The sequence below is a fragment of the Psammomys obesus genome, unplaced genomic scaffold (genome assembly GCF_907164565.1).
Source record: "Psammomys obesus unplaced genomic scaffold, mPsaObe1.curated_primary_1811, whole genome shotgun sequence".
In the NCBI taxonomy this organism is placed as follows: domain Eukaryota; kingdom Metazoa; phylum Chordata; class Mammalia; order Rodentia; family Muridae; genus Psammomys; species Psammomys obesus.
This window is the reverse complement of record NW_026596117.1, coordinates 13,652,384-13,667,402: the sequence shown is the minus strand read 5'-3', so window position 1 is coordinate 13,667,402 and position 15,019 is coordinate 13,652,384. Positions and strand designations below refer to the sequence as shown.

At 36.7% G+C, this 15,019-nt stretch overlaps 1 protein-coding gene across 2 annotated transcripts in view; it reads left to right on the top strand.

Moving 5' to 3' along the window:
• Slain2 (SLAIN motif family member 2) overlaps positions 1–15,019 on the top strand; it is a 76,583-nt gene that overhangs the window by 46,252 nt on the left and 15,312 nt on the right. For both annotated transcript variants that reach the window (XM_055629335.1, XM_055629334.1), the window contains exons 4-6: positions 7,541–7,702; positions 9,758–10,117; positions 10,578–10,715. In XM_055629335.1, coding sequence (XP_055485310.1) covers positions 7,541–7,702; positions 9,758–10,117; positions 10,578–10,715 — 660 coding nt within the window. The remainder of the gene's footprint in view (positions 1–7,540; positions 7,703–9,757; positions 10,118–10,577; positions 10,716–15,019) is intronic.

Genomic DNA, 15,019 nt, shown 5'->3' with positions numbered 1-15,019 from the left:
GGGGGGGGGTTTGTTTGTTTGTTTTTGTTTTGTGTGTGTGTGTGTGTGTTTGTGTGTGTGTGTTTTGAAACAGCCTCTCTATGTAGCCCTGGCTCTCTTAGAATTCACTATGTAGACTGGGATGACTTCAAACTCATAGAGATCCACTTGCTTCTGCCTCCTGAGTACTGGCATTAAAGGTTTATGAGGTCCCATTTGTCAATTGTTGACATTAGTTGCTGAATGAATAGGATAAATAGGGTCTACTACAGAAACTTTTTCCCACATTTTGTCTTTAAGGTATTGTCTATGTTTTCTTCTAGCAGTTTTAGTATTTCAGGTTTCAAATTGAGGTCTTTGATCTACTTTGAGTTAATTTTTGTGTATGATGATAGGTACAGGTCTAATTTCATTCTTCTGTGTGTGCACATCTTTTTTTTCCAGCACCACTTGTTAAGGATGCTGTTTTGTCTCTTTGTCAACTAACAGATGGCTATAGTTATGAGTACTCATGTTTGAGTCTTTTTATTTTGTTGGTCTGCATATCTGTTTTGTGCTAGTACCATACTGGTTTTATTATTATACCTCTGTACTATATCTTTAAGTCTGGACTGGCAATCCATTCAATATTATTCTCTTTGCTTTGGCTATCTGGGGATTTCTCTTGTTCCATATGAATTTTAGGATGGTTTTTCCTGTTTCTGTGAAGAATGTTGCGGGTATTTTGATTGGGATTGTATTATTGGATCTGTAAATTGCTTTTAGTAGGATGGCTATTTTTACCATATTAATTCTGATACATGAACACAGTGCCTTGCCATTTGCTAGTGTCTTTCTCAGTTTCTTTCAGAGGCTTGGAGTTTTTGTTTTGGAGGTCTGTCACTTCCTTGGTTAGGTTTATTCCAAGATATTTTATTGTTTTGATGTTAATGTAAATGGAAGTATGTCTGTGACCTCTTTCTCATTATGTTTGTTGGTATATAGAAAAGCTGCTGATTTTTGTAAATTGATTGTGTACCTTGTTACTTTACTGAAATTGTTAGTTGTAGAAGTTTTCTGCTCAAATATTTTTTGGATTTCTTATATACAATATCATATTATCTCAAATATCCTTTGATATTTGAAATATCAGAGGGTTATTTGACTTCTTTTCCTATTTGCATCACTTTAATTTCATTTTCTTACCTTATTGTTGTGGCTAGTGCTTCCACCACTGTATTGAAAAGGAGTGCGGCTAAGTGGATAACCCTGTCTCCAGAATCCTGATTTTGATGAGATTACTTCAAGTTTATCTCCGTTTATGATATTGTTGTCATATATATTCTTTATTTAGGAGGTATGTCCCTTCCAGTCCTACATTGTCTAGGACTGTTATCATGAAAGGTTGTTGGGTTTTGTCAAAGGTCTTGTGTGCATCTATTGAGATGATCATTTGATTTTTGCCTTTAGTCTGTTTCTGTGATTTACATATGTGATTATATATGTTGAGCCATTCTTGTGTTTCTAGAAAAACTATGATGCTCATGGTGGATAACCTTCTTGATATGTGTCTGTGTTTTGTTTGCTAGTATTTTAATGAGGATTTTTGCATTTATTTTTCATCAGGGATATTAGTCTGTCCTTTTTTTTTTTTTTTTTTTTTTTCTATCTGTTTGAGTTTATTGAAACCCGGTATGCTTGTAGAACCTATCTAAACAAAGGCACCCAGAATGCTAGATTCTTATTGATACTGAAAATACAAATTTCCCCTTTTTTATTATATTGATTTGCTAAAATTAAGATGTTATTTACCACACTAAATACAGATAAAATTTTGGTGATTGAATCTTTGAAGGATAACTTGATTATAAGAGCTTGTTCATAAACCCAAATAATAGTAGTATTTCATTCTCAAAAACATAAAACAACTTCAAGTTTAAGACAGAAAATAAAGGCATTGTCCAAGTAAGCATATATTTGATTTGTTTCATTTTTAGTACCCTGTCTCTTGTATGTAACAGATTATTGGGTCTTGTTTATGCATCCATTCTGTTAGTCTGTCTTTTTATTGGAGAATCGAGTCCATTGATGTTGAGAGAGATTAATGACCAGTGGCTATTAGATCCTTTGATTTTGATGTTGGCCATGGTAGTGTGTTTGTGTGTTTGGCTACTTTTAGTTTGCTGTAGTGAGGTTATTTATTTCCTGTATTTTCCTGAAAGTAGTTAGTTTTCTTGGGTTGTAATTTTCCTTCTAGTATCTTCTGTAACACTGCGTTTGTGTGTAGGTATTGTTGAAATTTGTTTTTGTCGTTGAATATTTTGTTTTCTCTGTCTATGAGGATTGAGAGTTTTGCTGGGTATAGTAGCCTGGGCTGACATCTGTGTTTTCTTAGGGTCTGCATGATATCTGTCCAGGCCCTTCTGGTTTTCATAGTCTCCGTTGAGAAGTCAGGTGTGATTCTGATGGTTTTGTTATTGTATGTTACTTGGCCTTTTTCCCTTGCAGCTTTTAGTATTTTTTTCTTTTTCTTTGTTCTGTATGCTTACTGTTTTGATTATTATGTGGCGGGAGGATTTTCTTTTCTGGTCTAATTTATTATGTGTTCTGTAGGCCTCTTGTGTGCTTATAGGACTCTCCTTTAAATTGGGGAAATTTTCTTCTATGATTTTGTTGAAAATACTTTCTGGGCCTTGGTGCAGGGAATCTTCTTTTTCCTCTATTCATATTATTCTTAGGTTTTGTCTTTTCATGTTGTCTTGGATTTCTTGGATGGTTTGTTAGATTTATCATTTTCTTTGATGGATACATCAATGTCTTCCATTGTATCTTCCACTCCTGAGATTCTTTCTTCCATCTCTTGTAGTCTACTGGTTATGCTTACCTTTGTAGTTCCTGTTTTCCTCCCTAAGTTCTTTCTCTCCATGATTTCCTGTTTGTGTCTTCTTTAATTTTTCCAATTCTGTCTTCAGATCTTGAGTTGTTTTGTTGATTTCCTTCACCTGACTGTATTTTCCTTCAATTCCTTCATCTATTTGTTTGAACATCCCTCTGTTTCTTTTATTTCTTTCAGTGATTTAATCATTTCCTCTGTGAAGGCCCCAAATTGTTTGGCTGCATCTTCCTGTATTTCTTTATGGATGGCCATAATCTTTTTTACTATCTTCCTCTATTTATGCATTTTATTTGTTTCTTCCATTATCTTCATCATAAGCATAAATATAAGCTCATCTTCTTGAATTTCACTTATTTTAGGGTGTCCAGGACTACTTGCTCCGGGATAACTGGGTTCTGGGGATGCCATATTGCTTTGACTTTTCTTGGTTGTGCTTTTATGCTGGCCTTTACTCATCTGGTTGTCTCAGGTGTTGGCTGTTAGTTTCTGGTGCCTGTTGGAATCCTGGGGTGGGAAGAATCCTTCAGGATTCTGAAGGAGGCCTCCTCAGCTTTTTGGGTATGGTCTTTGGAATGGTGATGCTTCTTAGGATTGCCACAGCTCACCTCAAGTATATGGACCTGTGGGATAACTGGTCGTTGGTAGTTAGGGGTTCTGTCCTCTCACCAGGAGAATTCCTAAAGACAGCTGCCCTGCAGCTGGGTTTCTTGCTCTGAATTTAGTCAACTGCTGCTGCTGCTCTTACTCTGTGTTTGCTGGGCGCAGCCCTCTTGAAGAAACAGGGAGCCCCGCGGTCTGGTCAGTTTAGCCAGGGATAACTGGTTGTACCTTGAAACAGTATCCAATGGCTCTCAGGCTTCTGTAGGTCAGAAATTGGAGCTCTCTGCCCTAGTACCCAAGTGGCAATCAGTGGCAGGTGAGCATAGCACTCGTGTGCAGCAGGAGGCTGGAGCCTGGAGCCTACGGGAACCCAGAAACTTTTCCAGAGCTGGGTGTCCTGAGGTTGGACCTGGTATTTCTCCCACTGTGGGGTTTCCTCCTGACAGGGAGACCCAGACTGTGGTGTTTTGGGGTCCACAGTTCTGTCTGGGATGGTGAGTAGAGCAGGCAGGCACAGGCGAATGGCTTTGTGTTGGCGACTGGGCACCTGCAGGAACCCAGGAACTTTTCGGGGGAGGGGAGTGGCTGAGTGCCCTGAGGTCAGACCTCCAATTTCCCTTACCATGGGGTTTCCTCCCGATAGGGAAACCCAGTCTCTAGTGCCCTGAGGCCCACAGTTCTGTCTGGGACAGTGATTCGGGTGTGCAGGCAGCTGGCTGAGTACCAGCCGGACCCTGGGACCTTTTCCAGGGATTGTCTGAGCAACCTGAGGTCAGTCCCAATTGCTTCCTTCACCGTGGGGTTTTCTCTTGACTGGAAATCCCAGTATCTGGTGTTGTGGTGCCCACAGTTCAGTCTGGGATGGTAATCAGAGCACTCAGGCATGTGGCTCTGGGCTGGCGATTGATCGCCTGCCAGGACCCAGCAACTCTCCCTGGGTTTAGCTGGGTTACCCAATCCGATTGCTTCTTACACTATGGGATTTCCTCTCACCTGAGAAACACAGTCACTGGCGTTTTAGGGCCCAGAGTTCTATCTGTTGGTCACCGTGCAGTCACTGCTGTCCTGCTTGTCAGACACAGTGTCCTCCTGACGCTGCCATCTTGGATCCCCTAGTCTGTACTTTTTCTGTGTGTCTTTTGTACTGAGTATTAGAGTAATACTGGCTTCAAAGAACAAATTTGGAGTAAGCTTTTTTTTTTTAATTTACATATTAGTTGCAGTTTGGTAGAATTCTTCTGTGATGAGATCTGGTCTCCTGAGTGACTCCTTCTGGACCTGGACTTTTTAGTTGGAAAGCGCTTGATTACTGTTTTACTCTCCTTCTTTGCAATGAGTCTGTTTAAGTTGTTGCTCTCTTCTTGGTTTAACTTTAGTAATTTGGATGAATCGGGAAATTACATCCAATTCTTTCTGATTTTCCAACTCAATGGAGTATAGGTTTTTAAAATGTTGCCTTAAAATAATCTGTGTTTCTTTGGTGTCATGTTTCCCTGTTCATTTTTTATTTTGTTAATTTGACTCCTCTCCCTTTTTTTCTCTTTCTCTTTCTCTCACTTACTCTCTTGTTAGTTGGACCAAGGAGACCTTAATGTGTCTTCTCAAAGAATAAGCTCTTAGATTCATAAATCCTATGTATTTTTTTTTCTTTGATTTTTAGTATTTCCTGCTGTCTCCTGTGTTTGAGTTGGGTTGTCCAATTTTCTGAGTTTTAAGACATTTATTTATTCTCTTTAATACATATACATAGGGCTATCAGCTCCCTTCTTAGGACTGCTTTTAATGTGTAGCAGAGCTTTTGTTGTATTGTATTTTTATTTCATTTAGTTCCAGGAATATTTTTATTTCATAGACCCATTCATCTTTTAGTAAGAAGTTGTTTATGTCATGGAAATTTCTTTTTGTTCTTGTTTAGTTGGGATTCTGTGTGCTTCCTGTACATTATGGTTATATGTCTTTCCTTAATTTTGGAAAGTTCTCCTCTATGATCTTTTCAATCTGGTTTATGTCATTGACCTGGGATTCTTCTCTCTCGTCTATGCCTATAATTCAAAGGTTTGATATTTTGATGTCCCACATTTCCTGCATGTTCTTTTTCTGTGCTTGTAAATTTTTTTCATATTCTTTATTTCATGTAGAGCCTCTACTTTATATCCTGATATTCTGGCTTCTGCTTGACTCATTTCTACTTTTAAGGCTTTCCCCCAGAGTTTTCTAATTGGAATATTGAAATTTTTAGTTCTATTTTCATTTTAGCTTGTGTTCTCATTAATGTTTCTATCTCTTTATTGAATTCAGTTTTCAAATCCTGAATTATCTTAGTCATTTCATTCACCTGTATATTTGTATTTTGTTAGATATCACTCAAGCACTATTGTTATTCTTTTGAAGGTCAATGAAGTGTGTATTTGTGCCTTCTTTAAGTTCTTCAAATCCTTTGATAAAGTTTATAGTTATCCTTTTAAATTCTGTGTCTTGGGGCTCATCTAGAGAAGACTAATATAGTGCTACTGGGTTCAAAGGAAGATGTGCTGCCTTGACTATTCATGTTGTTTTTGTATTTGCAGTTTAAATTGAGCATGTGGACTCATTTATTTTTGTGTCTCATATAAAAATCTGGCCTCCCTTAGATTGGGCCAGTGCAGACAATGCGTGTTCTGAGCTAGTCCTAGTAAAGGTTGTGGATGACCTGTTCAGTTGACCTTGCAAAGGTGCTCTTTAAACCATGGGTCTTGAGCTAGGGTATGGAGATGGCAGCAGGCAGAGGGAAGGATGGGAGAGGAAAGGAACGGATCACCAATCAAAGGTGGCTCTCCAGAAAGCAGATCACTCATCTGGGGTCACCCCTGGGAATGGAAATGGCTATAGACAGAAGGGTAAAAATGGAGGATGGGGAAGGGAAGAAGCTACTTCCTTACAAAGATGGTTCCTGGACAAAGAGGGGTCTTAGGTGGGTGTGGAACTAGGCTTGTAGGTAGTTAACCACAATGGTGAAAATTTTGGAAAACTAGATGGACATGATATATAGTGCATGCCCTGTAATCCTAGCATTTGGGAGGCTGAGGCAGGGAGATTGGAGGTTTGAGGCTAGCCTAAAGTTACATAATGAATTCAAGGACAGTTTATATTACAAAGTAGAACCCTGTCTCAAAAAAAGCTTTTATCATTTCTTCACAAAAATATTTCCTGAGAAACACACTAGGTTCTTGCCAATGTCCATACCTTGTTCCCACAGTGTTCTCCTTTTGGTCTAGTGTGACAGAGTACTTTAAAAAACAAATGTGCTCATTTTCTTGCTGCTATCTATTGTACTTCACTACTAAACATCAGAGATCATGGATCCTCTTTCTTACTTGGCAAGCATGACATCATGTTGCACAAAGCAACCCAGTGTTTTTTTTGGTTGGCTCTTAAATGTCTAAGAAATCTACTTTTCTCAGATTAGTTGTGTTGTTTAAGAAATTGCTGTCTAGTAAGTTTTTCCTTGAAGGAAAAGATTATGATGTTGGTTAATGACTGAATTTTCAAGGAGAAAGCACTGTGTCACATGCTCCTCTACTTACAGAATGATTTCCCTGAGATCCTCTATCCCAGTGGTTCTCAACCTCGGGATCACAACCCTTTTACAGGGTCACCTGAAACCATCAGAAATCATAGATGTCTATATTGCAATTCTGAACAGCAGCAAAGTTACAGTTATGAAATAGCAACAAATATTTTATGGTTGGGAGCCATCACTACATGAGGAACTATGTTAAAGGGCAAGAGCAGTAGGGAGGTTCACAACCACTGTTCTGGCCTGTTATTGAGTATCAGGCACTGCTGAAAGCTTAATTGTGTTGTGGGACTTGAGGTATGTTATACTTAAAAGATGTTCTGTGTTTATTACCTAGTATGTAAAGGAGACTATAAGCCTATAGACGTTAGTCTATAAGCCTAATGAGGGGAGTTTCTAATTTTGGGTTTGGGGAGTTTTATAAGTGTAAATAACAAAATAAAATATGAATCAACAGATGTAGTTATTTGGCTAATTGTACCAAATGTTTTTTCTTACCAAGGTTTGATGTGTTTTTCCTTTTTTTAAAGGTAACTTCAAAAGCTCATCAGATAGAAACCCTCCACTCAGCCCTCAGTCCTCTATAGATAGTGAGTTAAGTGCTTCAGAATTAGATGAAGATTCAATTGGATCCAACTATAAGCTAAATGATGTAACTGATGTGCAGATTCTAGCCCGGATGCAAGAAGAAAGTAAGTTTTCATTGTTCAGAGTTGAGATTTTTGTTACTACATAGCTTATTGTATATTTTAAATTTATTTTATGTATTTTAAAGTGGTATGAAAAATAGTGAGGTGGTGAAGGTATAAATGCTGAAGTAGACATTTCAGAGACTAATGCCGCATAAAGACTTGCTTTCAAATTTTATTTTGTATAAGACAGCTTTGCTGTAGGAAGGACAAAGGCAGGCATACTAGGCTCGGCTTCAGTGAATGGTGCTTGAGCCCTGTACAGTTTGTGTTGGTTCTTGCCATTGTAATTGTTACTGTTACTCTGTGTCTTTTAGTGTTATGAAATAGTAACATCCCCCAGGAAGCCTTTTTACCTTTTCATTTATTACTCTTCCATGAAAATTTGGTAGCATAGTTATTCTATGTCTGCTAAGTAGAGCAAGAGCCCCAATATCTAATGTCTTTGTTGCCTCTGGCACCCCCAAAATATACATAGGCAAAACCTTTTCATACTTTTTAGGATGGATGCCCTGGTTTTCTTTGAATGCCAGAAGGTGGTGGTGCTGCTCTTGCATACGCTGTGTTGTAGAATAGAAAACAATAAACTATAATATGACCCTGTAACCTTTTCAGTGAAATATGCCTCAGTGTCTTGACAGGGGCTAAGCATTTAGAGTATTGCTAAAACTTTACAAACTTTTTTAAAATACCTGTATGCCTTATCAAGGTTTTAGGACACTGCAGAATGTTTCTTTACTCCACTGAATCATTTCCACTTTAGTACGGCCTCCCTTAGTTTAAAGTGCCTTGAGTCATTAACCCAAAACACAAATAACACGGCATAGCTTTCTTCCGTGATTTTATCTCTCTCCTCACTGAGTCAGAGGTGTGGTCAGTAAAATGCTAGTTATTAACAGGGGAAAGATAATGCTTCCTGGTTATACACCTTTGACTAAACTCAAGGTTTACTTTGAATGCTGGCTTCTGTGGAGACATAAGCAGGCTATTTACTATAGCTTTGATGCTGTATTTTGGTGACAAATAGTATAAATTTTAATATTATACTTTAGTAGTTCTTTCTAAGTCATCCACACACATGAATAAAAAGATGTTACCAAAATGTATGTGGTACCTACTTGAAAACATCTTCCTTCTATCCATTTTTAAAGTTGGTTTTATTCTTAACAGCATGGCTCATATAAGATTTGTATATAATAGTTAAAAATTAGAATTACATATTTGAGCTGTACCTTTGTTTTTACACTGAAAAATGTAAGATACTATGGTGATTGTGACTTGCTTAAAGTTCTTTGTTACTGGAGAGGCTGCATTTGGCTCTGACTTCCTTTTCTAAAACAATGTTCCCTTTGCTTTGCTGTGTTCTGTTGTTACTGTAGATAGATAGTAAGGAAGTCAGTTACTTCTGCACTTCCCAGGCCTACAGGGCTACACGAACCTAGCTAGTTTGTGGGGATTTACCTCATGAATGCTCTGCCACTGAACTCCTTCTCCAGAAATCTATGGTCTTAAAAGATGCCCTGCGGCTCACCCCTCCAGTAGCAGGTTCTGTGCACAAAGAAATGTCAGAGGTTTGTATGTGACTTTTTATGTATGATCCCTTTTAGTGGGTGCCAGTAGCCAGCAGCAGGACTTGCCAAAGACATACCTAGACTCCTTTTTTCCCCCATTGTAACTTCAAGCTAAAGCTTTGTGTGCTCACTAATATTTCTGTTCAGTATCTATATAGTTTTCCCTCGGTATTCTTTCAATCCAACTTTGGGTTTCTGTGTTTAGAGTAGAACTGGTTTTTTGTTTTGTTTTAATTTATGCCTTTACCTTGTTAACTTAGACACCTAAAAGTAAGCAAACAATAGATTTTCATTCATTTTAAAAAGTAACTTTTGAGATGTAGTCTATACATCTTTATGTAGAATAATGTCTACAAGTAGAAAAGGAATTTAAAAGTGTACTCTACATCCTAAATTTAATTTCTCAAAATTAATTGCTTACTTAAGTTTTAAATATTTAAATGTCTGAAGTTATAGTCAAATAATAATGCATTTGTTATAATGCTAGGTCTCCGGCAAGAGTATGCAGCCACCACCTCTCGACGCAGTTCTGGTTCATCGTGCAATTCCACGAGGAGGGGCACTTTTAGTGACCAGGAACTGGATGCACAGAGCTTGGACGATGAAGATGATAGTATGCATCATGCAGTGTATCCTGCCGTTAGTAGGTTTTCTCCATCACCGCGAAATTCACCCCGACCGTCTCCTAAGCAGTCGCCTCGTAATTCACCTCGTTCGAGGTCTCCTGCCCGGGGACTAGAATACAGCAGAGTGTCCCCACAGCCTATGATTAGCCGTTTGCAGCAGCCTCGCCTCTCCCTCCAAGGCCATCCCACAGATCTACAGACAAGCAATGTTAAAAATGGAGGTAAAGCAGCAGAGATGCCCGTGTTTCAGTGTAAAGAGTGCATTTCCCCCAGTGTTGCTTTTTTTTTTCTTTTATTTCAAGTAAGTAGTCATATTTAATGCATATATGAGGGGAAAATAAATTTAACTTTTTGAGACCAAATATCTGTCAGTTACTAATGTAGTTCCCAAACCCAGCTATAGGGCTAACTGGACATGGGAATTTTTACATGGTTTGCTCTATTTTACTCATGGAGTGACCTTTGTCTAGATTTGATTACATAATTTATAGGGTGCTGTTACTTCATCCAGTCATAATCTCTGGATTTGCTTTTTTTATAATTTCCTCTTACTTCTACCATATACAGAGAGAAATGTTTAAATATATTGTTTTACTTTGAATTATACGTAATATTTTAGTTATCTGTTTGAAAGAATGGTTTGATGATTATTATTATTTATTTAAAATCCTGTTGTTCTAGAAAAGCTTAGACGCAGTCTTCCAAACCTGTCCCGAACATCGAACACACAGGTTGACTCGGTGAAAAGCAGTAGAAGTGACTCTAATTTTCAAGTGCCAAATGGAGGAATACCTCGAATGCAGCCTCAGGCCTCAGCCAGTAAGTACCTTTCTACACTTTGAAATCTCATTCAGGAACAGAAAATGAAAACTATAGAAACCGATTTTGTGCTGATTTGGGCTTAACTATATTATTAAGCCATTGCCATAACATGTTCAACAGGGTGGCTCAGATGGTAAAGGCTCTTGTTGGCAAGCCTGGTCACCTGTTTAGGAGACCTTGACCTCATATGGTAGATGAAAACTGTTGCCTAACCTCTACACCTGCACCACGGTGTATGCTTGTTCCCCCCATCCCCACCCCCTCATGAAATAATTATTTTTAAATAAAAAAGTAAAAGTAAAAAGAACATTATAATAAGATTTTTAAATTGTCTCATAAAATATTTAATTCTAACCAGTGTTTATGAATGCAGGGTACTCTCTTTGGTTTCTCCTTCCTCTCATCAAAGGTTATCTTTGTTTTCTGTTTGTTTTGTTTTTTGAGATAGGGTCTCTATGTAGCCCTGACTGTCCCAGGAATTCACAATGTAGACCCAGGCTGGCCTGCTCCCTCTCATGGTGGGATTAAAGGTGTGCATCACCACTCCCAATTAAGATCATCATTCTTAATATGTAATGCTGCATTATTTGAGGCTCTTAAGGAATGTATGTGTTGTACTACCATAGAAATGCCTGTATTTATTTAACATGATTCTTATCACAAAACAAAAAAATCAAGCATTTATTAAAGATTAAAAACTGAATAAAAACTTTTAGAAGTCTCTTTTTAAAAAGGATAGGCTTTGCTTTTATTTATAGAAGTAGGCAATCACTTTCAAAATATAGATCTTTAGTAACTAGATTTTCTTTAAAAGTCTCCCATTTGAGACTTTCTAGAACTGGAGGTATAGCTCAGTGGTAATACTCAGCAGTGAGTGAGTGTTCATGGATTTTATCCCCAGTGCCACAGAAGTAAAACAAAAAGTTTATTATTACATCTTTTAAGCCATATCATAATAAAAGTAATTGATTGTGCAATAATAGTCTATTAAATCTATAACAGAACTGAACTTGTAGCTTTTCTTTGCAAAACAAAAGAAGTATTTTTATAAGGATTTATGTAAACTCACTTAAATTTATATCTGTCCATATGAAGTTTTTATTTGATTAATCTCTACATCTACCAGAGATGTATTTGTAAATAATATAGTATTTAATCAGTGTAGATGTCAGATTAATTCATGTTTCTAATTTGACTTGTAATATAAATTAAAATTTGAGGTGATAAATTACCAAAACCATCACTTTTTAAGAATTAATCAACATTTCTTTATTTAAGTTGTTTTGGGAATTAATTATTGAGTTAAATCTGAACTAAAAAATAGAGTAAATTGAAGTTGAGTAGTGGTATGATAGTTCAAGCCTTTAGCCCCAACACTCAAGGGAAGAGCAGGCAGATCTCTGTGAGTTCAAAGCCATCCTGGTCTATAGAGAGAGGCCTGGATGCATGGTGACTGTAATTTTTATTTTTGGTGACTGGATGAATACTAACCCATGAATCTGACAGGTCTTCATGAAGTAATTTTTTAGAATCTTTATTTATAATAAATGTTTGTCTTTATTTTTGACAAGAAGTATTGTGACAAGGCATTTCTCTCTGCACTAGCATGACAGATTCCTTGAAAGATGTAAATCACTAGTATTTTACATTAAAAATGAGATTTGGGGGAGGAAATAGCACTGGAACCTAAAATGTAAATCCTAAGCAACTTTTCCATAGAGCATTAACAAAAGCAGTAATGATTGTACACAAGTGACAGCTGTCACAGCACAACCACATGAATTCTTAACAAATAAAATTCTATTCCAGCAAATATCACTGTGTGCAGTGCACAAAGGGCTGTGGTTTGAATCATTTGCTGCTTACCAACTAAGGTAGGCATGAGTATATAACCAAAGCCGTGAAAGAGGGTCTAGAGAGATGGCTTTTCAGCTGAGAGCACTGGGTCCTCTAAATTTCCAGCATCCGCATGACTGCTCACAACCATCTGTAATGCACTTCTGGCCGTGAACACTAAGTATGCATGTGTGCACAGGTGCAAGCAAATAGCCATACAAAATAATAAATAAGTTAAAAACAAGCCAATCTAAAACGAACTATTGGTATTACTTCTACATAATACATAAATAACTTACCTGTGGTTATACATCTTAATAAGTGACAGGTTAGTGTTCACACTGTGTTGGTTCAGCTCCAGAATGTGAGGTCCACTATAGAGATTTATCACATCCATAGTTTATTACCAACATATAAAGATCATACAAAAATATTTCTTTCTTTCTTTTCTTTTTTTTTTTTTTTTTTAAGTTTGAAACAATTTAAAGCACTGTGGAAAATTGTTACTAAGAGTTATAGAGTTATATACCTTGGCTGGGCCTGGTGTTGCACACTTGTAATCCTAGCACTCAGGAAGGCAGAGGCCAACCGCATCTACAAAGTGAGTCCAGGACAGCCAAGCCTACGCAGAGAAACCCTATCTCAAAAAAAAAAAAAAAACATAAAGGAAAAAAAAAAGTTTTACATACCCTATTCTACAGGGTATATGCTAAATGATTTCTGTACAAGATAAAGTTGAATTTTATATTCTACTTACTGAAGACTTTGATACTTAAAAAAAAGTGTTAAGATAATTATTACTAGCCGGAAATGGGGATGGTGGCACATGCCTTTAACCCCAGCACTTGGGAGGTAGAAGCAGGCAGATCTCTGTGAGTTCGAGGGTGCCCCACTCTACAAATCAAGTCCAAGGCGGCCAGGGCTACACAGAGAAACCCTGTCTCCAAAAACAAAACAAAAGAAAGAGAGAGGTAATCATTCTTATTAGAAACATGAATTCATAAAAGTTTAAAAATGAATTTAAAGGTAGCATTTGAACTCTGTTATATCTAAGGTAAAGAGTGCTAGGTTTCATGTCTTTAAACCCACAAGTTAACTTGACACTTGAAGATACGTTGTTTCTGAGGGCTTCCCCCTCAAATACTTTGTACCAAAAAACAACCTACAGTGTTAATGTGACATGAAAATAGGGAGTCCTTATCCTCACAAGCAATATAGCCATGCCTTTTATAGCATCACTACAGAGGGGAAACAACATTTGTACTTGGCACACAGATTGGGAACCTAGGACCCTAGGACTGAAATAAAAGATCTATTAACAAATATAGAACATGATATTAAAGTCTTTTATAATTACCTGCCTTCTCTAGCAGCAGAATTGTCATTATACAGCCATCATTATTCTTCTAGAATTATTTTTTCCTTCATAGTAGTTGATAATTGAAGAAAATCTATAGGAAAAACATAATCGCTTTCCAGTTACTGGTTTTATTATGTGGAAAATATATGCTCATTTTTGCAAAGTTGCACTTCAGCATTGGTAAAAATTGTATAAACAGATTGCACTATTATCCTTTTAAAAATGCATACACTTGTTCTTTCTTACATCCTTAGCTATAGTAACAACTTACCTATAATTAAAAATGCCCACTAAAGCAATGCACAAATGTAATTGGAAAATAAAAAATCCAAAATATTAACAAGCTTAAAACTTAATTTTAAGTATGTTGTATAAAAATAGAGATTTTTGTTTTAAGTTTATACATCACAGTTATCTAGTTTTGCTAGATAAAAAATATGTAATTATGTTATTTATATAATTATATAACAGTTTTAATTTTACTCTGATACATACTTTCAAAATAGATATAAACATGTGTAAAAATATAATAGCAACTTTATATATTTTATATCGTGAATGTATTTATTGTTTTACTATAAACTTAAGTTCTTAGTCTAATGTTTCATTTTGTTTTAAGTAATTCTTTGTTCAGCTATGAATGGTAAAGCTTTGGTCTCACTTGCTGCTCTGCATGAAGCTAACTTTGCCAGGCTGCTGGTTTCTACCACTGGGTCATTTCCTTGCCTTGTCACTATGCCAGTCACTCTTTTTATATGCTTATTTGCTATGGCTGCATTATTGTGGATGCTGGCATTCAAGTATGAGGATCATGACAGTGCTAATATATTCGACTTTTATATTTGTAAAATGTGAGTAACTTGAAAAGTTTAAGAAAACCAGAGCATTCGTGAAACCAGAGCAGTTTTTTCAACAAAAAGGGGAGGTGTTTATTAAAGACAGAATTTTTCAGAAGGATGATAACCTGTTTTCTGACATTACTAAAGTATGGGTTTAAATTTAGTTTTCAGAAAACATGGGAATTACTGGCTTATAAGTGTAGAAAAAAAATAGATGAAAACCTCCAAATAGTTTAATGTTTAGTTTGTTTTTTTTTTAATCTAAA